This window comes from Myripristis murdjan, chromosome 2, assembly GCF_902150065.1.
Source record: "Myripristis murdjan chromosome 2, fMyrMur1.1, whole genome shotgun sequence".
NCBI classification, from domain to species: Eukaryota; Metazoa; Chordata; class Actinopteri; order Holocentriformes; family Holocentridae; genus Myripristis; species Myripristis murdjan.
The window spans coordinates 4,211,870-4,238,237 of NC_043981.1; the positions used below are offsets into that span (position 1 = coordinate 4,211,870).

The 26,368-nt window shown below is 41.5% G+C and overlaps 1 protein-coding gene across 1 annotated transcript in view; it reads right to left on the reverse strand.

Moving 5' to 3' along the window:
* The window catches only part of mgat5 (alpha-1,6-mannosylglycoprotein 6-beta-N-acetylglucosaminyltransferase), a 107,725-nt gene that overhangs the window by 3,195 nt on the left and 78,162 nt on the right, over nt 1-26,368 (reverse strand). Inside the window, exons 12-16 of the mRNA XM_030069887.1 lie at nt 9,979-10,128; nt 3,315-3,461; nt 3,055-3,171; nt 880-954; nt 117-274 (exon numbers count right to left, since the gene is read on the reverse strand). Coding sequence (XP_029925747.1) covers nt 117-274; nt 880-954; nt 3,055-3,171; nt 3,315-3,461; nt 9,979-10,128 — 647 coding nt within the window. The remainder of the gene's footprint in view (nt 1-116; nt 275-879; nt 955-3,054; nt 3,172-3,314; nt 3,462-9,978; nt 10,129-26,368) is intronic.

Below are 26,368 nucleotides of genomic sequence, written 5' to 3' on the forward strand. Positions count from 1 at the left end.
ATCTAACAATATACCAATATTCACTGATTATCATCTCTACATTCAGTGGAACTGTTGTGTGTTATTGTAAATCTGGTTTGTGTGCATGATGTGTGTCCATTATGAGCCTAACCCACCTGGCCAGGTCCTTGTCCTTGTTGAGGTGCTGGAAGAAGGAGGGCTCACAGATGAGCTGGTCCTCCTGACAGACCTGCTTGCAGGAGCGGCCGGGTTCAGCCAGGCGGACCTGCAGGGCGCTGAGGGGAGGCCACATCACCTGGCCGTGGCAGAAGTCCTGAGCGACACCACAGCACATGACACAGCGTCAGAACAGAGGCTCTGCAGCCTGGCTGCTCATGGGTCTAACTGGCAAAAAATGACGTACATTTTTTCTGCTTTCTACCACATAATACATGTGCAGGGCGGACAGAGCTGCTGACCAATATGAATATGACTCAGATAGGACTTGGCCAGCTGCTGAGATTTCTGGCTTTCAAAACACACTTCCTGGTCTCTGAAGTAATCAGCTACTTGTTCCAAAGTGAAAATGTGACTTTTCTATTTCTTTTTTTTTTTTTTTTTGCTTTCTATCTGCTGTCACTAACCTGCCAAAGTTGCTACACTTCCTACAATTCACCACCAGAGGGCAATAAATTCATAGATCGGTCTTCAAGAGGGGGTTTGGGTTTCATTTTTTTCAGTAATCATCACATCTCAGTTTAACTGTTAGGCTCTGATGAGCTTTTATCCAAAGCTTTTATAAGTGAAATATTTGTGCACGTCTGGCATTGAGTTCTCAAAATAATTGATTAACAATAACAAAAAAACAATGTCATCTCTTGTCCCACTGCTTTTGTCCTTTCCAGGCTCTTTTCCTGGTGATAAATGTCCAGCTGGTACCTGGTTCTCAATGAAGGCATTGACTCTTTGCAGCATCCCCTCGCAGGTGAACTCGTAGGGCAGGTAGGGCTCAATCTGAGAACACACACACACACACACACACACTTGTCAGAGAAGAGTCACTGGAGGCCATTGAGCTGGTTTGTGTGTGTGTATGCATGCACACACGTCTTCCAGCAGCAGTGAGCTGGGCCTGCTGAAACATAAGCCTGCTGTCAGCTCTTTGTAATCAGCGTCTTTCGAGTGTTGTCAGCCCAGTTCTCCAAACATTCTCATTTGCGGAGGAAAACTTCAAACGGGACGGGCCAACAACTGAAGCCATTGTTGTGCTGGTGCTTTCTGAATATCACTGTGTGCTGAGGAAGATGAGGAGGAGGAGGGGGGGAGAAGGGGAAGCGGGGGCGGGAGGGAGGGTGTGAAAGCCAAGCCGGAGCCTGGTAGGCTGCAGCCCACCACGGCTCACAAAGCATATGAGGCTCTGCAGGCTCGTCCCATGAACAAACCCATTGTGCCGACCCGCTTGGCGGGGCACAGCTCAACACGAGGTCCAGGCCACCAACTTTAAATATGCATGGACTCTGGACGGCAACAAGGACAGGAATCCATCTGTCCCTCTGTTTTCCACACGCCGTCACTCTCTCATATTGTGTTTCTGCTCAAGAATGCCTTCAAACATGACGCATCCTGTTAGAAACGGGAGTGGAAACGGTTTGATTCTCAGGGAACAGCAGGTCAAAAGTGTCTTTCTGAAATGTCTGTCCACCACAACCTGACCAGACGTATCAGGCATGCGTGTGTAAGGAGCCCCTCATTGATGAATGTCCGATAGTGAGAGTGTGAAAACAGAATCAAGTGCATTTCTTCGTTTTCATCCTCAAATGAAGTTTGAAATATGATTAAAATAAGCTGACACAAAAGAATAATAATCTCCGCAGTAACAATCAGTTATTGGAAGGCTTTTGTCCTGACATTTAGGAAGCCTATTTATTCACTTCAAATCAGCTGATGGGAATGTCTTATTCATATTCAAATTTTTTGATAAATTTAAAAGACTTGCTTGAATGTTAAATGGAAGCAGCCTGTCTTTCTGATGCTGTGTACTGATGTCTGCAATGTAAGTGAACTATAAAACTATAAAACTATAAAGTGCATCGTATGTGTTTAGATCAGCCGAGTTGAAGCAAATAAACAGGTCTCAGGAAGAAACACACACACATTTCAATATCTGAGGTACTAATAAATATTTAGCAAGTTTTTATTGCTTACTATTAACAACAACGGGCAGTGTCGCCCAAGGGGAAAAAAAAAAAAGTATTTTGGGGGTCCTTGCATTATACCATGAATAGATACATGTAGGTCCAAAAGATGAACAAGCTGTCTAACAAGTTTTAAAGGTTTTATTTTACCCACTTTTTATTTTTTTTTTACTTTTTACAGGAGGTTTCTGTTGAATTTTGGTAGTTCTTGCCAGTTGTCTGGTGATTTTATGGTCATTTTTAGCTACTTTTCTAACCATTTCCTTGTAATTTCTTACCTTTTTTCCTGTTTATTTTCTTGCAACTGACATTTTGATTTATCCTTTCTAATTCGGTAACTGGCATCAAACACGTCATGACAACACTAACACCCAGCTTGTGTGTGTCTCAGCTCGGCAGGCGTGCAGCCACAGACAGCTGGCCTGTGCCACGGCATTGGAGTGTTATCAATTCTGGCGTGGCTGTCTGCGGAGATGGGGTAGCGGTTAAGACAAGACAGAGTTGTTATCTGTCCCCAAAGTCACAAATGAATTAGTCAAAGCGTCCTAATGCATTCCGCTCCCTCTACATGGACCTCGCTGTGAAAATGATTTAGCTGAAAGAGCTGCTGTCTCTCGGCGAGTTTAAACTGATAACAAGGGACTTTGTGGCCGACTCAATAAAAAGCTGTCTTTATTTTGTTTAGTCAAGATATAAATAGGTTTGACACTGAGAACATGCTGGTCTGATATTAGATTGGTGTCTTTCAAACAACTTATAAAGGAGGGTTCACTTTATTCTGTCTTTTATATGATCTTGACTTCATTTACACTTTCTTCTTTTTGTCTTGTTCTGAACACAATTCAATCACCCGGGAAACATCGAATGGGATCTAAATCGCTTTTCTAAATGTCATCAGGCATGTTTCCTCCACAGTTACCTTCTGGCTGAGGATGGAGCGGATGGCTCTCTCCACCTCGGCAGAGTTTTCAATGTCCACGGTCCAAACATGAGGCTGACCGATGTAGACCTCAGCGTAGGGATGTTGAGAGGTCAGCTGGAGACAGAAGAATATAGAAAAGGAGAGGAGATGAAAGGAAAGATCAGCGAGTGGCTGAAACACACACACACAAACTTGTGTATACTGATGATGTCAGCAGAATCACACTGAGAGCTACTGGACAGATCCTGATCTCTCACCTCTCTCAGAGTGGGCTTGCCCTTGAAGAAATCGGTGTTCTTGCTGCTCTTGGGCGGATTGAACTTGGGGTTGAGGAATGCGCAGCCATTGGCTATGGCCTCCAGGGGGGCGGGACCCTCATAGGGGAAGGACAGACCCACAAACAGCTGTGTGGGAGAGGAAACAACAGCAGCAACCAAATCCATTAATCTCAAAAATGAGTTCACAGTTGAGTGATGTTTTCAAATGGGTGTAAGCTGGAGGGCACATTCATCCTTGCAGTTCTGGAGGATTCTGCAGGTTGTGTACATTCAGGTGATGAAGAGTCCCACTATATGTGGATTGTGAACTGCCAGCACATCTATACACAGTTCACCCACTATTCAAATTCAGGGGAAAAATCTGCTCTCTCTCTTCATCTTCTGCTAAAATTTAGTCTGCAAGCATATATTCCAAATTACCGTCATCTTTCACTCCAAGTTGAAGAAACAGAATAAAATATAAGAGGAATCATCATGAAAGAGGGAAAGGTAGAAACCCTCCTCTCAAACGATTACACTGCGATGCTACTGCAGTTTGGACACACTGTGCAACAGTGCTGCAAACACTGCTGTGGGTGACAGGATTCTGTGGTTTTAAAGTGCTAACAAAGGACAACAGTGAGAAGACTGATAGAAAATGAACACAGGATGTTGTCTAATAGCATATGACCTGAGAAATCTTTTTCATAATCTGACCAAAGAAGCAGTGGCAGGGATTTTTTACATTTTATGTATGTAGTTGATTGTTTACAACAATCAAAATAGCCCGCAATGTTAGCTGATCTGCTAAAAGTTAGCTGATTGTGGCGTTTATTGCAGCTACAGATGCAACCCCACCTTTTCACTCTGAGCACAAAATGCAGCTACGACGTTGTTTTTTCGAGTGTGAACTCGCTCTATGACTGCTTTCCCCTTCTGTTCCACGCTGCACCATTAATTTTTACAGGGTTTACTCATTCCACAGGCAGCGACAAGTTTGGGAAGAGGAAACACATGGTAGCCTGTGTAGATTTTTTTTTTTTTTAAATAAAAATCTAGCATACAGCGTTAATGCTCTTCAAAAAGCAGACAGATGATCAATGGTTCAGCCTGTCTTTTATAAATGTATCTGTGGAAGTAATACTGTGTTACTTTGAATTACTCCATCTGCAATTTTAGTATGTATCCAGCAACAGAGGGACAAGCACATATAAACATACACTACCCATGGACAGGCACACATACACACAATCACATGCACACAAAGAGGGCTATTTAAAACATGCCAAAGGTTGGGAGGAAAAAAAAAACACAAATAAAAATGCTAATTTTGAATGCACATACAGTAGAGAAGTCAAACACTCCCAAACTCACACGCATATATAGACAGGGCTGGAGGCGGGTCTAATAACAAGCTCATTCTTCGAGACAGGCAAAGCAAATATTTGCGAGGCCGCCGACGCATGCCATAACCAGAGGTGGCTTGTCCGCCGAGCGTGACTCAGTAATCGAGTGTGTGTGTGTGCGTGTGTGTGTGTGTGTGTGTGTGAGAGAGAGAGAAAGTGAGTGAGAGAGAGAAAGAGGGGGAGAGAAGGCACAATTAGGGCTAGTGCTCATTTATTGGATGGCCTGAGCTGGCTACAATGGTTAGTCTGTGAGTGGCCTTGCGTGTGTGTGTGTGTGTGTGTGTGTGTGTGTGTGTGTGTGTGTGTCCATAGGAAAAGAACAGAAAGCCTCTTCAGGTCCTCCTCACACTGCTGGACTGATGACTCTCACTCTCTCTCTCTGTCTCTCTCTCTCTCTCTCATACACACACACACACACACACACACACACACACACACACACACACACACAAATACACACACATTCCCAAGCTGTACCACACACATCTGCCGATGCTGTAATAAATATGACCTGTGTTTTGAGTTATGATTGGTTCAAAAAGCTTCCATCTAAACTCCATCAAACCCAAAGCGTAGGTGGTCTGATGACTTATGGATTCCAACTGCCGTGTAAGGAAGTCTGACTACTTTGTGGCCAACAGGTGGCAGCAGAGCTCACTGTTTATGTCTCTACACATGAGCGTGTGTCTGCAGAAGCTCCTGGGCGCTGAGGAAACAGTCAACCACTATTTATAGGGAGCAAAGAGGAGGGGAGGGGATGAAGAGGGAGGAAGAGTCAGAGAGAGAGAGAGGGAGCTACTATGGTTTGGAGGGAGTGTAGTGTTATTCTGCGCTAGTGCTGAAGCTGCTGGACTCACTGAATGGAACTGGAATGGATGGATGAAGAGACGGATAAAGACAAGGAAATGAATCATGTGCCCAATTTGGAATAAACTGCACAAACTTAGCTTTGTCATTTGAATTTGGATGCACAATGGATGCACAAAATATCAGGGATATGCAGCCTGATTTGCACAATCCACATCTCAATTGAGAAAAAAAAGCTTCCTCCAACCCGTCTGCTTTTCTTTTCCACGTCTCCTCTGTGTTTGGTATCGTTCTAATAAGGAAAATCAACAGCTTTCACTTTGCATTCACTTCATCGGTGCACTTTATGAGAAGACACTGTGTCCTCAGTGGAAAGCACAAACAGAACTATATGGCAGCATCGATTCCTGTACGTCAAGGTCAGTTTGCATGTACCAGTGTTCCACCAATCACATGTCAAAACCCACACTGATGCAGGGTCAGTGAATGACACAACTGCTCAATATAAATCCCCTTTGCTCAAATTTAAAACAACAATTCTAATCTTCTAATCTAAATTATTAAAAAAAAAAAAATAGGACAAGACTTGCAAAATGATGTGGTAATGCACTGGACATTTTAATGTAAGGTATAAAATCTGTTGCTGACTGATGTAAAACAATGGTGATTCAAACACATTTCTTGAAAGCTTTTTCATTTTCTGTTCTAAACACTTGGCATCTGGTGTTTTCTGGTTGATAAACTGACCCTTTTATTTCTTGGAAGCCAATAAAAATCAATTTTTTGGGAGTGCTACCATTCCTGCATTTTTACAAGAGTAGTTTTAGACAGAGCACTGAAGCACAAAACGGTTAAGCGAGCAGGTGGCTCCATTTTACGTTTGTCACGTGTAAATGTAACTGCCTGGGTTCGCTGGATTGGTGTTATGCTGACGAAAATAATAAACAAATTAAGATCGAAAATCGGAACATTTCTTTGAAGGGAAATGAACAACTTCCACTTTTTAAATACTCAAGTGATTCATGCAGTGCAGGTTGATATACTTGAGTGGGTGTGGGTGGGAGGGAGAGAGAGAGAGAGAGAGAGAGAGAGAGCAAGGCTTAGGCAGACCCAGTGAGAGGCAATTAGAAAAGAAGAGAGGCAGAAAGATGTTGGAAGAGACAAAGTGAGAGAGACAAAGTGAGAGACAGGAAGAGAGGAAGTGAGAAACCTCTGACTCTTCGTCATCGGGGTTAGCGCAGCCTATCGCATGATGAGCTTTGCCACAGCTGTCTATCAGCGGTTTGATCACTGATGCTGTCTTTTTCCTGATAACCAGCGCACACGTCAGAGTTCTCTCTCGGAAATTTGTCTGAGACGAAATCAAAAGTCCGAGACGTCAAAGGTGACATCTTCCCCTTCACAGAAGAGCCTCGGTGCAGAGAGCATTTTGACTGTACACCCAGCCTGTGGTTGTAAACCCCAAGGGGCCAATTAGCTCAGGCAGTCTGTTTGCAGGTACAGTAAATGTGTTGTTTAAGTAACGAGGAAACTCGTGGCTCCAACGCCTCCTGTTTTTCTTGTTAGCTCATAAACAACAGCGTGGCTAAACTGGTGGGGTTTTGTGGGATTTAATTGGCCGTTCCCCTCTGAGTTCCACACAGAACCATGAATAATACCAAGGTATATAAGTCTCCCTCTCTCTGTCTTTTTCTGTCCTAAAACTCTGGCTCCATGTCTTTCTCTTTTTCTCTCTATTCCCTCTCAATTCAGTCTCCCACTCTCTCTCTCTATATATATCATTCTCTACCTCTAACCATCTCCTACTCCTTCTATCACTCCCTGAATGATCTAGGCCTCTTTCATGCACTTTCTACTCCTCTCCAACACTAGCTTGATGTCTCTCTCTGTATCTCCTCCCTCCCTGGTTTCTTTTTCAAAGTTGTTGTTTGAAGCAGGCCAGCAGGAGAGCGTCTGGTTTCAGACGCTCAGGAAATCAAACTTTACTTTCATCTTCTTCAGAAGGGGAAAAAGACCGGAGCCAACAGGCCGACCAACACCAGCAACAGCCACAGTTTTCACTTGAGCAGGGACTGCAGGTCCACGCGATGTTGACTGCATTCATATATGTTCCACATGTGCCCCTGGGCAGCTGCATTTCCACGGGTGAGCATTCGCTGCTGTTGCTGTGAGTGTGAGCGAACAGCAGCTCCCATGCCCTAATCTGCAATGCAGTATTGATGTACAGCTCCAGAGAAATATCAGACTTTACCAATGGAAAAAATGTGGGGAGATCAGGTTGTATTTCCCTAAATAAATCAAATCAATCAAATCCATCCACTGATTAATTAGTTGTTTGTTGTTATTACCACCACAACTGCATTGCCACAAGCTAAATCTTGTTTGTACATTTTTAAAATTTGCTTTGGCAAGTGCAGCACACACATTATGACAAAAAAGGTGTAAAGGTTAAGCACAACATATCCTGTCTTGTGCTGAAGTCAGTTTTAGGTGGGAATATGGTTGGTTATTGACTACATGATCTAAAAGAACTGCAGCACCTCCTGTAGCTTAGATAACAGCTGCTGCTGGAATAAATTGAACCAGGACTTTTTATGCTGAACTTGGGACAGTTAGTCCCTCTTCAGACTGCCATCCCAACTGTTTTTTTTTTGGCATATCCACATTGTATCCAGATTGATTTTGATCAAGTCTGGACACCACATGAAATGCAATTCCAATTGGATTTCTACAGTTGTGTCTCAGTCCAGACACTCTGACCACTCAATCGGATTTCAAACTGTGTTTTGCGTCACACGAGGCACCCTTTCTCCTGCTTCCATGTTGGAATACCACGTCAGCAGCAGTTTCACGTCTATGTCATTACCACAGCGATCCATTCAGACAGGATGGTGATGTCTCTACACCGTAATCTGATCTGATCACTTGCAAATCACAGTGCTAACAGTCTGTCTTAAAGACCTGATTTGAGAAACAAATCTGATTTGCCTGTAGTCTGAACAAAGACTTAGTAAGTCCAAGGATTTTGTGGATTTTTCTCTATAGATGCTTAAATCAATAATCTGCTTTCTTGTGTGCGTGTAAATGTAGAATATGAGATTAAGTGTAAATTAGGTTAATCTCTACCAGGCGTCTTCCCAACAGGTTAAGTGTAGCACGTCAGTATAAAGAAAGTACTAGGTTCTGTGGTATGTTTAAAGTTTTCTAACATCAGAAACATAGAGCTATCTGGAGGAGGCCTCGATTTTCATGCAGAAGAGCCTGACTACTTATGACAAAAAGAAATTAAAGATGGCTGAAGAAAATGTGGTGTTTACATGGAAATGAAGAACTCATACATTCAGTGTTTGTAGACCTGCAGACACCCTGCATGAGCGCTTTAAGTTGCGTCTCAGCGTGTACGTCTTGACAACATCTTGGTTAAAGTAAGTTCATATTCGCAAGTGCTGCTTGAATTATTCAGGGCCACATCCACAACACACCCAAGTTCTTACATTACATGCCATCAGCGCCTTTAAATTCCAGCTCTCTTTGCCACTGAGATGAATAAAAAATGTCGCGTTCTTCCTTTTTGTTAAAGCTAGTGACAGTGATATGAGGCCTCTTTCAGACAGCTCCATGTCCATGTTACACAGCAGTGTCTGTACAGTCTTTGTTGCTGTGTCCTTGTCTCTGTGAATGAAGAGTGGCTGAGTTGTGAGAAGAAGGGACAAGTCACGACATGAATGGAGAAGTGCCTTGGTGGAGGGTTGGACTGAGGACAGACTGATGAAAACCACAGGCTCTCTGCTCAAGGCTCTTTCAGGAGAGCTGGATGTTTTGCCTCTGCTCGCGCTCTTTTGTCACCCAAGTGTCTCTTTGTTCAGCGGGATTTTTGGTTTTCCCAACATCTCTACAAACATCAAATGTTGATCTTCCTAACGGATCATTTAGATTATGCTGATGAACTGAACTGTTTCAAAACTTAAACCTTGAATGTCTGATGACAGCAAATGAGCCGACTTTGAATATGGAACATATAAATACCCTAACCTAACATTTTCTTTTGTAATTCAGTCATATCTGGGCAATCCTGTTTCTTCCTATCATAATAAAACGCATCACATTTGCCCCAAATATCTTATTTCTCGCTGCCTCTCTATTCACTGCTTTCTATCAAACCCCTATTCAGAATAATTGGCTCATTCGTGAACAACCTATCACTTGAATCCTCCAAGCAGCAGCTCTAGGCGTTGGTATTTAAAAGAGGCTATGGTTTGTGGAGAAAGTAAAAAAATCTTTGAGACAGTTTGTGGCTTTCATAGTCATCTACTGAGTGACATACATTTGCCTTAAACTCTTGGCCTTTCAATTGTGAACAGATTTTTTTCAACTCAGTGTTAAGTTGTGTTAACTGTATTAATAGTGTGTGAGAGGTTCATCGAGGCTCGGGCGAGGCTGAGATGTCTCACCTTGGTTTCTCGGAGGAGGAACTGCAAGTCGCGGCCACTCAGGATGCCGTGGTTCTTCACATAGCTGGGCAGGTGCACAGTGCTGGTGCCGTGCACTGTGCCGTGGACCTCCATATAGCTGTGGATGATGTCCAGGTATTTCTTCTTGTCCTGTAACAAACAGGGAGAGAAAAACAAGACTTCTTCAGATACACTGAGACATGTCTACAAACCTAAGGGTCTTGGAAACCCTAGTTTTTAATTTCTTTCATGTCAAACTGATCTTGTAAAAAGCTCTAGGTTATTAGCAATGCTCAAATCAGTGGTGTTGAGTATGAAGTGTATTTTAAGGTATATATATATTGTGTTCAGTTCAGATGTCAACAAATTTAATTTTTGCACAGCTAAAAAGTTAGTTAAAAATATACACTGCAGCATCCTGAGAGGAAATGTTCTGAAAAACTGGACTTGTTTTGTAAGAGTGGATCAGTATCATTACTTTGTTGTTTGGCCTGGTGAACTTTTGTTCGAGCTACCTGACTGACCATCTGGCCACAATGGCAGACAGCGCTAAAAATAGCATCCTGTGAAGAGCATCAGTGCACACAATAGCCTGCTATTGTTATCAAAGTCTACCTGATCCACAGCGTCCTTGATCAGAAGGGATGATAAAGCGCCAACACAGTGCCAATGCAACTTTCTCCCATGATGATAAAAAAAAAAAAAAAATCAAGTTTAGCCTACTTTTGTAATAACAGAATGTTACCCAATCCGAATTTATGGTTGGCCTAAATGCACTTAAAAGTAAAAGTAGGAGAGGGATCACATATCCAACGACTGATTTGGAAAAAGAGGAAACAGTCGATTTAGCACTAAAAACATAGGTAGGTCAACGTGTGCACTACTAGGAGAAGATTACAACTAATTTTACTGTCATCTAACTCAAAGATGTATAAAGCTGCAACGAAAACAATTATTTCCATTATTGATTAATCTGGTTCTTTTGTTTTCAATTAGTTGTTTGGTCCATAAAATGTCAGAACATGATGAAAAATGCTGATCACAATTTCCCACAGCCCAAGGCAATGTCCTTCAATGTCTTGTTTTGTTCCAACCAACGGTCCACAAGCCAAGGATATTTAGTTTACTGTCACTGACTAAAGAAACCAGAGAATATTCACATTGGAGAGCCTGGAGTCAGAGAATTTAGAAAATTTCTTCTTAAAAATGACTCAAAACGATTAACTGAATATCAAAATAGTTGGTGATTAATTTGATAGCTGGCGACTAACTGATAATATCACCAATCCTTGCAACTCTACACACATGGATAGTTAACAGATCAAAAACACACTTCAGTGTTTCACATCCCTTTTAAGTTATGGAACTTAATTAAACTGTGCTTATAGAAATAAACTGCTTCAAACAGAGGATCAAAATATCTGAACATCATGCAGTAAGCTGAGCACTGACACACCCCGTAATCTCTGAAGATGAATAAAAAAACAATCTTTGTCTATTTATTAATCTTTGCAAGACACCCTGATTAAATTTCTCTTCTAATCTTACCTGCCAGACATCATAATCAAAAAGAACAAGGCGGAGCAGCTGACCTAACTTCTCCAATGCCAATTTCCTCATAATCCAAATAATGAAAATGGGGTTGGGGGGGAGGGGGGCAGAAATAAATGTACTCAGGTAATAGCAGCTCTTGTGGAGAATCGGCTGGTTTCCAACAGCATGAATTCAATTTCAGAGAGTAAGTGTGATTGTTGAGCAGTCGCTCCCACACAAGATGGGACAGAAAAAATGTCGAACAAGTCATTTTCTGCGAGGGCACTGTGACATTGAAAAAGATTTGAGAGTAAAAGCATTACATTTAGCAAACAGTCGTGTTTTTCAGAGCACTAAATGGAGTAGCTTAACGCAAAGTGCAGTCCAGTATGTATCGAAGAGACATTACACACATATAAAACAACCTCAGAGGTCGATATGGAGCATGAATGAAAATGTCAGAAAGCTATGAACTCCATACTAGTCAGTACCATAAATCACTTCTTAAAACACACCTCTAGCAACATGTTTTTAAGCAGTTGGGGTTTTTGCTAATGTTTTAAGATAGCATTATTCTATATTGTTTTATTTTTACCCCCTTTCCTTTTGAAAGTGCTCCCCTGTGTTTTGTGACTTCTTGGTAAAACTCAGTGCCCTTCTTTTAGATAACTAGATACATTAACCAACCATCACCAGGGTGTGAAATTACAACAAAAATGAACTTTCAGACACTTGAAACTTTCTTCACAACAGTATTCCGTCATTGTAATAAAGTCGTCCACATTAGTTTTCCTAAAAGCAGCAACACTGTTGTGTTTTATGACTTGAAAAACGGGTGAACAGTCTCTGTGCCAGGAAAAAGGATTTTGATTATATGTTGTGAAATCTTTAGTACCCCCACATTACTTGCAAAATGGTTTGGTTGAAATGTAAAATGTGGGTTAATTGGAGTAGATGGGACAAACATTCAGAATCATTAGTATGGTCATTGAATATCCTAAAAACCTAGATCAGCTTTGAGCAAGTAAACTGCTTCCTTATAAAAAAGCTATGCAGACAGGCTTGAGGCTGAGTGGGACAACACTGGCATTCCCAGTCATGTACAGTACAGTAAAACTCCACTACATTAGTCAAACACCTGTGGAAGCACCATATGGACATCTAATAAAAAAAATAATACTTGTCTTTATTAATTTGTATGCGAGCATATTGACTTGCATAATAAAAAAAGCTTTGATCATGCCTAGCACTGGGATTGTCACTGCAGGTCTTTGATTTTGAAAAAGAGGACATGTCTCCTGTATAACCCTGCAAACTCGCTGGTGAAAAAAAAAAAAAAAAAAAAAAAAACTTCCCTGGGGGCCTGCTGCTGAACTGTGGTGCAGCATTCGTCTTTTTCGTTTTGTCCTGCGCCTGCTGCAGATAGACCCATATGGGACACGCTATACACCCTGCTCCAAGCTCAGCTATTCAGGGAGGCAGTAAAGATGAAAGCTAGCCATTTCCTCCGTAATGACAGGGACAGGGTAGTGAAAAGGTACGCTCACAACAGTAGGTGTGCACACAGAAATATACTGATTTTGAATACTTTTGCTGTGTAACACTTGTGGGGCAACACAACCTCATTATTGCAAAAGGCTACATGTTTCCAACTTATACACAAACCAGCTCCCACGCACAACCTGCTTTCGAACTGCTTCTGCCTGCAGGCCTTTCCAGGAAGCCCATTCTGCACAGTTTTCTCAGTTCAGCCTATGTGTATGTAAGTGTGTGTGTGTGTGTGTGTGTGTGTGTGTGTGTGTGTGTCTCTCTCTCTGTTGGAGCTTGAATTCCAGGTAGCCGCTCGTCAGGGTCCCTGGAGGCCTGACTATCAGATGCCTCGATCCAGCCTGCTGTAACTAAAGCAGCCCTGTGTGTGTGTGTGTGTGTGTGTGTGTGTGTAACTGTGTGCTGAAGTCCTAATTAGAAGGTGAAATCACTACCCTGTAATCCCTTCACTCTAGAGAGCTGAGCGCAGGACCTGCGTGTATTTGTTTGTATGGAGGGATTGTTAGAGGAAGGTTACTGGTAGGTATTTGGAGATGCGGATGTAAAATGATGCACAATGACGCAAAACACACACACATATATTCCTGCGTGAAGAAGGGGTTGCACATAAGGCCAGAAAAAGCTGATGACAAATAACGAGTTCTGTCATCAGCGGAGACGGACAGTCACTGTAATACACAGAGATGAGTCAAGATAAACCATCGATGCTGGTATTTTTTTCAGGATTTACCCTGATGTCAATTAGGGCTGAATGATATGGTGAAAAAAAAATCATTTAGCGATTTTTTTTATTAAAAAGATGACGATGTGATGTTTTTTTTTTTTTTCTGGGATCTGTACCAAGATATTTTCTTACATCTGGAAAGTAAAGTCAAAAAGCTGCAGCTCCTGCGATTTGGATACTGCATTTGGTTATATTATGATTTTGATAAAATCTCAATTAATTGTTCAACCCTAACATCAATGTTGATGTCAGTATATATATATATATTTTTTAACTCTAAAATCAATTTACTGAGCTTTAGGTATAAAGACTGGTAGTATGAAGGGAGACATTCATTTTATATGCATTTTGAGGCTGGAAAAGATCGGTCATTTTTTTTTGTAAAAATCAATGGGAGGCAGAGCTGAATTTGAGGTCTTGGGAGCAGCAAAACCTCACTTTCCAAGTTCAAGTCAAACTCTAAGAAAACAAGCACATTATTTATAATGCAGATGCCTTGTTGAAAGGGGAAAAATACCAAGTGAATATTCAGTACCTTCAGATTACATGGCTACAAAATAAATTCTATTTTGGAGAATTGAAGGTAATGTAACTGTGGTTTTGTTGTTTGCAAGAATGAAATTCATGCCTAGATCCATGTGAGAGACAGAAATGTGACAGCAGGGGGGAAATATACATTACAAAAGCAGCAGGATGTGTAAGGGGTGTGTGTGCGTGTGCATGTGTGCGTGCGCACAAGGATTGCCATGACCCTCCCAAGCACTCTCTGTACAAAGCTTTACGGTCAGAGGACATCACTCGCCAGATGCTCTCTGGAGCATAGGCTGCTTCACACAAAGACGCAGAGAAAGGAAAAGAGCAGAGCTAGGATGTCATCATAGTGGAGTAAAAAAAATTAAATAAATTCAAACTGAAGAAAAGGCTAAAAAGCAACCTTGAAGAAAACTGGGTAGAGGGGAGCTGTGTTTTAAAAAATCCCAAAAATCTGAAAATCAGGTGAGAGAAAAAACATCACATCCCTGGCAAAGAGACACGGGCAGATCTCTGATTTCAGAAGAGGGGCAACACGCAAAGAAAACCAACCAGAGAGCAAGACAGGTGGGAAAATCACACTAGTTAGGTGCATGTACATTTTAAGATCTCTGCTGGACTCCCATCTAAACATCTATGTTGGGGTTTTCTTTGCCTTTCCTTCTTGTAATATTATGTCAGCTCATATATTATAAATTAGTCTGCCTCTGCTGTCGACAGACTCTGAAGTGGCAAGAAATCATGACTTTGTAATGCTAACAGGCATGAAGAAAGGCTTGGCTTCTCCCTGCAGGTCCCTGGATGGCCCATGTGGATGTCTGTCTATATTCTGCACGTGGGTGTGCAGATGTAGATGTGTGTGTGTGTGTTTGTATCCACAGATACGTTTCTGTGCACACACAATATGTGATTTGAAACCAGGAAGCAGATCAATTGCGGCAGCCTTGTACAGAGGAGGGGTGGGTGGGGGGTTATAAAATCGTTGCTTCAGCCGGAGAGCTTGATTGAAGCAGGAGAGGAGGAGGGGGGTGGGGGGGTGGGGGGGGAGTTTTATGACCTTGTAAATCAGAGGGAATTTGTAAACCTTGGCCAGGAGAGGAAACAGGAGAGGCGGCGGCTGCTTTCTGTCGACAGAGGGAGGGTTGAGCGATGACTGTCCGGGGAGGAGAGCTTAGTGGCTGAGAGACAAAACCTCCGAGACCCGCGGCAAGGCAGTAAAGGCAGAGCAGTTATAGGTACAGCACATAGTTAATTCACTGCTGAAGCCACTGGTCCCTGTTCACACCTGCTGCTTTTACAAAGGAAGAGATTAACAGTTCAACCCGTCAAAGGCAGGCACACTTGAGGACGCGGTATTGGCACGATTACAAAGGAAAGGAGCGGTTCATTTGTGGTGTGAACCAGCCTACGCTCAACCTAACTGCAGGAAGCACCCTGCGTTTTGGGCTAAAGCAGCTCCCACAGCTCAGGTGCACATTATGGACTTGTTATTAATAAGAGAAACAAGCAACTGGTAGCATTAGCAGTACGCAACATAGGAACCAAATGAATGAAGGGCTGACATGCAGCAACAAGGAAACAAATTGTCTTCTTGGTACTGAGCCCAAACGAGTACTACAATACTGAAGAAATGCCAGAGCTGCTGATGGCGCTCCATGCCCATGTTTGAGACTGTAAATGTATTTGTACAATGAAGTGAGAGAGGAAAAGAACATCCCCAGAGTAAACATGTCCTTTTTCCACCTTGCACCCTAGCAATTTTTGTCTGAGCCTGACCATTCTCATTTGTTTGGATTTTTTGCTGTGCAAAATCAAACTGAACCAAATGAACAACAGAACAAAGTATCAGCTTTTCACTGATTAAAACCAAAGCAAACGAGCACCACATAAATCCCACCGTGACGGATGATTTTGGTTCATTGGTTGATGATTAATATTTAATTTTACTGTTATGGGATCAGACACAGTGGCTCTGAATGTGGCTCAGCCAATCACAAAAGGAGACTGGGAATGTTTATTGTCTGTAGTTTAGATAAGAATCATGTGTACAGCATGTTTTTTTCCTTTTTTTTTTTTTTAATAAAACTTATTCTGACTGTGTGTTCCTATAGTGGCAAAGCTCCAGGGCTGAGAGCATTATTCTGATATTTCAGCGCTTTAGCTTGACAGGTAGAGATGTCAAGATGCCAGGGCCGAAATAACTTAATCTCTGCATTATAGCACATTTCCAACAGAAGCCATCAACCTCACCTCTCACTGGCAGCTGAGTACTCAGCACAGGCTGTCTCTCCCCTGTGTTCTTTCTCTTTCCTGTGATATTCACTGTATTCTGATGTCTTATATCACATCATGGGTCTGCCATTTCAGGTCTCCACTGAAAAAGAGATTCTTTACAGCGTACATTTCAGACTTTTAGCTAAAATGCATTTTAGATTTTAGCCACATTTTAGTTATTTGAATTGTTAGTTTTAATCTAGCTTTAGTTAACATGAAGTATAGTCAGTGAGAGTCAGGCAGAGTTTACTGAATCATTTCACATTTTTTCTTCTGTACATTCTCCCGCAAATTATTTGTTAATGACCTTCATACACAGATTGATACTCAAATATCATTATCCAGTGGCATACACCTTCGTGCTTCTTCAAAACTAATGTCTGGATGCCTTTCAAACTGAGGTCAGAAGCTGTGTTTTCATTTCTCTATTTCTGACATTTTCCTTTCATTTTTATTTGTTGATTTCATCATGCAAAAGTCTTGTCTGACCAATACTATTCGTCACAGCTTGAGGAGACAAAATTAACAGTGATTCTTCAACCAGTGCCCCTGACCTGATTAAATAAAACCTGGAAAATCCTCATAGCTTCCTATGGTAGTGCTATAATCTTCAAATCTGCTGCAGTAGTAGAGCTGAGGAGAACCTTGGCGAAAGAAAGGCTCATCAGAATGCAGACGAGTGCACTTGGTCCGACTTGCTCGGCCCTTGATGGCCTTCAACATCAAACGCACCTCAGATCGTCCTCCCATCTGAAATAGTTTCAAATTGACAGTCTCTGGTGCCCCTTAACCAGAAGCATGGTGGTGAGGACGAAAATTTACTTCACTTGTCCTTCACAGAGGAAGGAAAGATCCCTTTTGCCGTGTAACCCCTGACACCCGCCCACACACAGGCTGACAGGTCCATCCACACTTAGTGAAATGGAGAGATGTACAGATAGAAAACCAGATGTGGTGATAACTGGATCGACAGCTGTAGTGTTAGCTACACACAAAGACTTGGTGTTTGCTACAGACAAATCTAATGACAGACAGATGTTACGTTAGCTACTCACACAAATGTATTAGTTAGACAGACGTAGTTACAGCTAGATAGACAGATGCAATGTTTGTGTAGCTACATATACAGATGGATAGATGTAAAAAACCATTAACCAGCCATATTCACAGACATGCATCTACAAGGCTTAAGGATTTGTCTATCTGGGGAGTTGAGCAGAGGTTGTAAAATTTCCTGACAATAACAGTCACTGAAACCCCGACCACACAGCTCCAAAACCAGCTCACAATACACCTGCTGGCATTTATTTTTGAAATTTATTTGAAAGTGGCCCTCAATGTTTATGCAAATGCAGCATTATATTATGTGGCCTCTTACTCATGTAAACACACCCACACCAGGCTCCCTGTCAAATGACCTGGCAGATTTTGAGTTTTTACAAATACTGAAGATGACACTGAAGTTTACTTTCACGGTCACGTTATGCTAAAAAGGTAGATGAAAACCCAAATCCTAGCCTTGTGTGTGTGTGTGTGTGTGTGTGTGTGTGTGTGTGTGTGTGTGCGTCAAGAGGTGGAACGCAGTGATCCTCCAGGTGTACAGAGGGGAAACTGAAGATGCGAGAGGATGGAAATAGGGAGATTAAACAGGAAGCGGGGAAAAAGAGTGTGGAGAGAGAAGGGGAAAAAGAGTAAGACGAGGAGACAAAGAGTCCAAGGCGGCACAGTGAGGCTGAAACATGCATATGAGCCAGTGAAACCTTAAGCCATTTTCCAGGTTTAACCAAAGTACAGGAAAAATAAATGTAAAAAACACATGCACCAGCAATAATATCACTGCCTGTCCTGCGGCGATGGCGACACCTGTAATGTCGCACGCTTCATTGGGTGCAATTAAAAACTTTTGCACCATGTACACAGAAGCTAATGACACCGGAGGGGATCTTAACACCATCTCCATACATGAAAAAAAGTCTGCTTAGTGGAGCATGCTGGGAACAAAACAGTTGCCTGTGGGAGGAGTTCACATAGTTTCAAGCCCAATTACCACAAAATTTGCTGTTGGGTGAGACGCAGGCGTCGAAGCACACTGTGTGTCCTCGGTCAATGTCATGTTAGCCAGGGGGGTTCAAACTTTTCCATGTTCTGGACACACCGCACTTGAAATGATTTCGGTTTGTGCTACTTTTGGAAACTATCTAGGTGTCATACTTGTCAAATAAATTCAAAGTGGTGAAATTACTACATAATATAAAAAACAATAAAAAAAAAAAATCACTTGTGCATAGTTTTGTTCCATACCAATTTCCGGTGAATTAACCCTTTGCAACCTGATAAAATCCACTTGATTTCTTTCAAAAACAGAGGGAAAAGGGCAATAAATAAATGGCCCTAAAATTTGCAAGAAATCAGAAAAAAAGTTAGAAAAAATGACCACCAATCAAGAAAAAAAAATCAGTCATCATTAAAAATTATCACTTAAAATTATATATTCAAAAGGGACCATTGATGCTGGATCAATGTCAGATTTCTTGTGTTTGCTGTGAAAGATGTGCGTTCACAGGCATTTAAATGACAGTGAAATTAAACTATTCCTCAATTCGCTGAGGAGCCGGTGGAAGACCCTCAGGGACCCTGGGCGTCTCCGGACCCCGCTTTGAAAACCACTGATGTAAGCAGCTAATATAAATTTATGTACTACTCAGTACTTGCTGGAAGCAGTAATTTGTTATGCTACTTGTTAAATTATTTTTTGGTTACACCCCCAAATTTAGTAGCCGGATCCTCTACCTCAACTTTATTATCTCATGAAACAACAACGATGCCCAGTGCTCTTGTCACCGTTTTGCTCAGTAAACTCTAAGAACTGGAAACAGTTCCTCCCTTTCTGTTATTTTGCATCTACGACAGTTCACTGTGTGCCCATGCCAGGAAGGGATAATGACTAATTAGGAAGAAATGAACTGGACAATAGGGGTGACATACTTTACGATTTTTAGAGGGCATAACAAAAGCATATGGTATGCAAACATGTCTCTTGTTTTAATTGTCATTTAAGCATCTTATAAACTCCACTTTAAAGCACTATACAAATAAGGTCACATGCAAAGTGCTTGTACTGCTTGTATAATGACAATAAAGGCATTCTATTCTATTCTATTCTATTCTGTGCAAAATACATTTTCATTCAGTTCCCCTGTAAATTACATTTCTTCATGCCATAGTTATATACAGTGATATTAAGTTGTTTAAACCCGAACATTCCAAACACCTTTATCTCCATCTGAAAGCAACAATGGCTTCATAAAGCACATGTCATAAAGACATAACAGAACCCTGTGCAGACTTAAGGGGATTATTGTCACTGAGAATTCATTACAAACAAAATACAGGATGGACACAACCTGGATAACCTTGAAATCTCACCGAAACTTCAAGATGAACTCAAACAAGAGAGGTAAGCCTGTGATCATGAAACAATTGTGAAATACTCTAGTGAGTGTGCTGTACCGCACAGGCCTTTACAGATTAAGGCTGGTGGAGCATCTTGAGTGAAACATTTCCCTCAGCAATTTGCTTAAGATTTCCTTACGAAAAGTGTGTTGCAGACATTGCACTTGATTTACTTACTTAATTACTTCATTTACTAAAGAAATATCCTTACAGGAATTCTTCAGAGGTTTGAGGTGTAGGCGAGGATTAAAATCCTACTTTAGTCCGTTATCTGAAGCATAAACGTTGAGGGAAATAAGGAACAACACTAAAGGTAGCGTCAACAGCTTCTTGATCCAAACCATGAACCATTGACGGGTTTTCCCTGAGGAGGTTTATCAAACAAATATCCAGATCAAATACAACCGATAATGTAACGAACTGGAAATGAAGTTATTGCCTCCACACACACTGTGTGTGAACTGCTGCTGTGTCTGGGATTCCAAGTGTCTCAAGAACATAGACTAAGTGAAATCAGCTCTAACTCACATGGTGAATGTTTTGCCTGTAACTGGCTATTTTTTAACCTGAACAACGTTAACAAACAAGCTAAGACGTCGCTAGTGAAGTGATTTGTGGTTGTTAGTTTAAGCTAACCAGCAGACGCGTTAGCCGCGTAGTAACGAGCTGTTATTTCATATGTAGCCCCACAGTTATCTACAGGCAGGTGTGGCCATGACAAGTGAACTGTTAAAAAACGCTCTTCTATGAATTCTACTACCTCAGGAAATCACTTTCTTTTTCCTTTTTTTTCTGTTTTTAAATAAACGACCTAAAGCACCAACATTAGCTAAGGTTAGGTAAGGTAAAATAATAATAACAACACTAATATGCTAAAAAATAATACTAGTGATAATAATAAAACACAGCACCTTAAGTGAAAGCTTAGATGCTTCATGCCGCCAGGTGCTGGATATGTAACTGTACCTGGCATAACTGTTATTTGTGTATTGATGCATATTTTCTTTTCATTTAAAGCATATGGACCATCTGTATGTGAGGAGGGAAAGAATGTTTTCTTCCCTGGAAAATCTGTTGCCTCGAAAATCTGCGTGCCTTCCACCTTTTCATTTGAGCCTCGCCGTGCTCTTGCTGCTGTCCTACCTGGTGACAGAGAGGCCAGAAAGAGCAAAGCGAAGCGCCGCCACGAACAAAGGCGCCTTCACTCACTGTGGTGCCAGAGAAGTAAGCAATGAATTAATTGATGGTAAATCTTTGTTATGACTATCTTGTTAAGTTTCTACATATGACTTGATTTTTAGGATTGTTGCTCCTGTATCTTAATGTTGCCCTCCTCTTGTTAGATACAGAGTCTAACCTTGGCAAGGCTTTGTGCACCAATGATGGCAGCACTACAGATTCTGAACCCCAGGCACAGACCCAAGGGGCTAATGCAAGTCCACAGCCTGTTTCAGGCTCTGAAGAGCTGAAGACTGTTGACCAGGGAGACTTCCTGTTGCTGGACACCTGGGACAGAGTGCACCAGAGTGACTCTGAGGCCTCCACCGACTCTTCTGAGTCCCTCACATTCCGTGGTGGCAGACGCAGTTGGAGAAACGAGAGAAAGAGATTTGATTCCAGCGAAATGAGGCTTGACAACGCATTTGCCCAGGTCCAGGTCCCACCCCAGGCCAGTGACACTCAGTCCACTGCAAGATTTAATGAGAACTCCAAGAACAAGCGGAAGCACAAGCGCAAGCACTGTGACCGCCACCTGGATGAGGAAGAGAACAGGCCCGGCCACCATGGAGCACAAGGGGCCAAGATGCCACACCGCTCCAAAAAGAGGCAGAGGGTGGACATGGGAGAAGGTGCACCTGAGGCCAAGAGAAGCAGATCTACAACCCGGCTGGGGCAGTAGACTGGACTGACTCTCAAATGTACTGTACATAGTTTGCAATCTGCACATTCCTCTAGCATTAAAAAACATTGCATTTATCATGGTTGTGTTTTTGTGTATATTCAAATAACACTAATAATACCAAAGCCTCAGATGTAATTTAAGTAGGAGAGATGCAGCTGAAGATGCAAAAAGTAACTCTATTTAGAAAATTAGAGCTGATACACAGCCAAAGCTCTGGCAGTATAACAAAAATATATAACAACTTATTTTTTGATTGGTATCTGTACTATGATTACAGAAAGTGAAAACGACTAACACTTTCTGATGGTGTTGGATTATGTGAGGTATTTATGTATCAACCCCAATCACACTTCCTACTCTCACCTACCACACTTTCCTCTAACATTTAAGCCTGGTTTTTATATTAGTAATCACACATCAGCTCAGAAATGATGAATAACGTCCCATTACATAACAATATACACCAGTGCAGGATGAACAAGGCAGGTTTAGTTTACAACTCAATTATGCTACATTCTAGCAGTGAAAAAAGCATTGTCATATGAATGGGGATGATGCACAAGCCTGTGGAGGTTTGTTTGTGAGCCTGCTCGCATAAGAGAGTGGGAAGGCTGCCCTTACTGCTCTGCATATGCCAGCTCTCAGTGTGTGTGTGTGTGTGTGTGTGTGTGTCCCTGTCAGCTTGGTGTGATTTGTCTCTTTCTCCACCATGTCCTCTGATCAGTAGCCAATGGCCTGGAGCTTGCTCTCCATCTTTCCACACATCATACTCTCATTCTCACCTTTCTCTATGTTCCCTTCTCTCATTCTCTCTCTCTCTTTTCTCATCAAAAGCTTTCCTGTATATTACCAAGGGTACAAAATATTAGGGTCAATGACTCTTTTTGGGTGAGGCAAGGTGAAATCAGGTGGAGGCTGCCATCCTTGATTGATTTCTCTTATTAAAACTATACCAATCACAAAGGAGATGTAGATTTAAAAGAGGTAGAGAGGGATTTTTCTCTCTTGTTGTGAGGCTTCTCATAATGTAAAATACACTGACATAATGTAAAACACACAAACACACACACACACACAGAGTGAGAGAGAGTGAGCGAGAGAGAGAGCGAGAGAGAGAGAGAGAGAGAGAGGGAGAAGGCAGACAGTCCCTTTGCCTTTCTGGTGCTCCAAATGAGTTGCTATGGAAACGGCTCCCTTAGAGGTGGTCTGGCTATTTTATTTGGGTCTTGCAGCCGACACTGCTTCCTCAACAACAAAATAATTACGGCCAGTCTCGCTCTATAATCCCGAGATCTCTGTATCCGTTTCTTTGGGTCAAATGGGTGCCAGGAGTCATCAGCAAAATGAGGGGTGGTTTCATTTCACCACAATTTATTTTACAAGAAATCATCTAAATAGTGAGCCTAGGTTTCACTCTCACCACTGTCATCTCACCACATACAGTGTAGTCAGCCATCCAGTCCAAATGGTGGTCTTTAATTTCCTATATTAAAGCATTAGAGATGCCCGTCCCAATTTGGTTAGATTACTGGTCCTGATATTGAGAGGTTTCAAGTTCAATGCTTCGCCAAGACCTACCAGATGTCTGAGATGAGGACGCTCAGCAAGCTGTGATTATGGTGCAGATGGTGGACAAACCAAACATGGACACATTTTGACTTGTGAAATGTTGACATGTATGTATGCATTGTGAAAAATAAATATCTTGTTTGAGAAATATTAGGCATAACGTTGGTATTAGTTTTTGATAAATTATGAGTTCTTGGCAACAGAACGAGACTTTTTGGGTCTCACCGTATTTATTTATTTAAGGATTTGGGTTATTAGATAGCACTCAGTGGAAAATAACAGGCATGGTGCTGCTAAAAATACTAAGAGGAGACTGGAGCCAATTTCATCATATTGGTATACTTTTTTTTTTTTTTTAACATATGGTTGATTTCTTATTTCTGCATTTACTGTTGCAATGTATTGTAGGACTAATGCACACATTGAGACTTAATGCACTTTATTTTGAATTTGTAAGGCACATATTATTATAGTTCGTATTTTTTTCCAGTTCTAATAATTTAATTCCTCTCTTGAGAACTGAGCAACTGCAACTGACCCATTTCCCCTCGGGGATCAATAAAGTATTTCTGATTCTGATTCTGAGAACAGTCAGTAACTAAGTGTTTTGGTTTCCAGGAAAGATTGAGCTATTACATGGGCCTCTTATTTATCACAATATGTCCTTTAGTGAAGTGATCTGAGTTTAAAATAGATGGAGCATATGGACTTGAAACAAATTGCTGGTCGTATGAAGGTCTCCGTGTGTATACTCTCTCTCTCTCACACACACACATACACACACACACACACACACCCTAAATATATCCGTTACCGGTCACAGAGCCCTGAAAAATTACTTATGGTGGTGCTGGAACTTTGGAAATTAGATTTGAGAAGTGCGCGTGCACGTGTGTGTGTGTTTGTGTCATGATGACTCAGTCAGCCTTACACAATGGCGCACTTCGTATACCTGTGGGGATGTGTATGACCTGAGCACCTTTGCATACTGATCAGGCAGAGTGAGGGCCATTCAGCAGGCTTTGTTTTCTATGAATACCATTACCTGCCTAACCCACACCAAACTCTCCAAATTAGAGGCCAGGAAGGACAAAACATTTGGCTAAACATCACTTTGATAGCAGAGCTGGCTTAAGCACATTCATTTGAGTAATGCTACTCCAGATGCATTTGAAATTTCAAGAACCAGAATATTTCCAGCCTTTTTTTTAAGGCTGTTTGATGTCTGCCTATAGTGGCTGGGCAACGTGTCTCAATTCAACAACTAAGATACTACACAGCTGGAGATTATTCTTCACAATAACAGGTAGTATATTATGTGAAACAAAATGTTTTGTTATATGTGTGTCAAATGTACATTTAATCCATTTTGGATGCCAATCCAATCTTTTCACAAACTTCACTAGACTTGGAAAATTAATTTCACAAACATTTCCAAAGCTCAGTGGAAACAAATTGCACCATTCTGTTTGACTTCACACAACCTGTGTTGTAAGATAAACCCCAAAGTGTCTTTCTTCCCATTGTTCCTATTTCTCTGATAATGATGCAGAATGAACACAAAGTCTATAAAGCTTGGTAGCAATTCCACAAACAGGAAACTATGCCACCTGTCATCATATGTCAAATCTCATGGCATGTAATCATTATCATGCATTGAAATTTGACAAACAGGTTGCCTCACTGGTGAAATCCCCTTTTACCATCTCAAAATGATTCTGACATATTCAGATCTGGAGAGAGTCATGCATCTCTGTTTTTTTGGTGCGAGCCAAACCTCTCTGTCCCTTCCAGCTGGTGCATAAAGCTGCAGCCAGGCTCTTACTGGACCTAAAAAGGGCCACATAATATCGTATGGCTTCCTTCCAATTACAGAATTGAAATTAAAATCTTACAATTTGTTTACAAATCCTTAAACGGTTTTGCCCTGCTGTGTATTCTGAAATCCTCAGTTCGTACTGCACATCTAGATCCTTTTGCCCTCCACTGATAACAATCTCTTATCTATCTCAAACGATATCAAACGGTGAGCAAGCCTTTGCTATAGCTGACTGACTGATGGAATGGTCTTCAATATAATCTCTGGATGGATTAATCTTTTGAGATTAAAATTTAATAAACCTATTTTTACTGTTTGGCCTTTTATTAGTGTCTGATTTCTTTTTGGCTTTCTGGTCTGTCTACTCTATAAAGCACTTTGTAACACACTAGGTGCTCTATAAATACAGTTGAATTAAAACTGAAATGAAGCCAGGATGGGATTCAGAGAGAGGGATGAAAGTTGGAAGGATAGTGGGGGGGGAAACAACAGGGGTGCTAGAGAGATGAAAAGTGGATGGACAAAACAAGAACTTGACAAAGGACAGATTCAGGCTTGGACTGATTATTTAGTTGGATAAGCAGAGCTGGGGATGGAAAAAGAAGTTTCAGTTCAAAATGCCATGCATGTTTTGAAGCAAAAAGATTCTTTGTGTTTATTGCTAACCATTAAATCAAATCATGGTTGAATGCACCTTCTTCAGTGCTACGACTATGTAGGTCTTCAGATCGTTATACTCACAATTTAAATACTATTCCACAGGAAAATCTACCTTCATGACAATTTTTTAACAGTGGGTCCGGCACCTTTTAAGATGATGAATATATGGTTTTAGAATGAAATCTTTCAAATGCAGAAAAAGAGATCGCAGGACCGAGGAACTGAAATGGGAGAAGGCGGGAAACGGAGAAAGCTCAGAGCAAGTCGGCTCGTTATCAGTCAACCCCAAAATGGCCTTTTAATTAAAAGTAGGAGGTAATGAACACGCTTGGGAGTCTGATTAGCAGCTAATGCCTCTTGCTGTGAGCTGATGGGC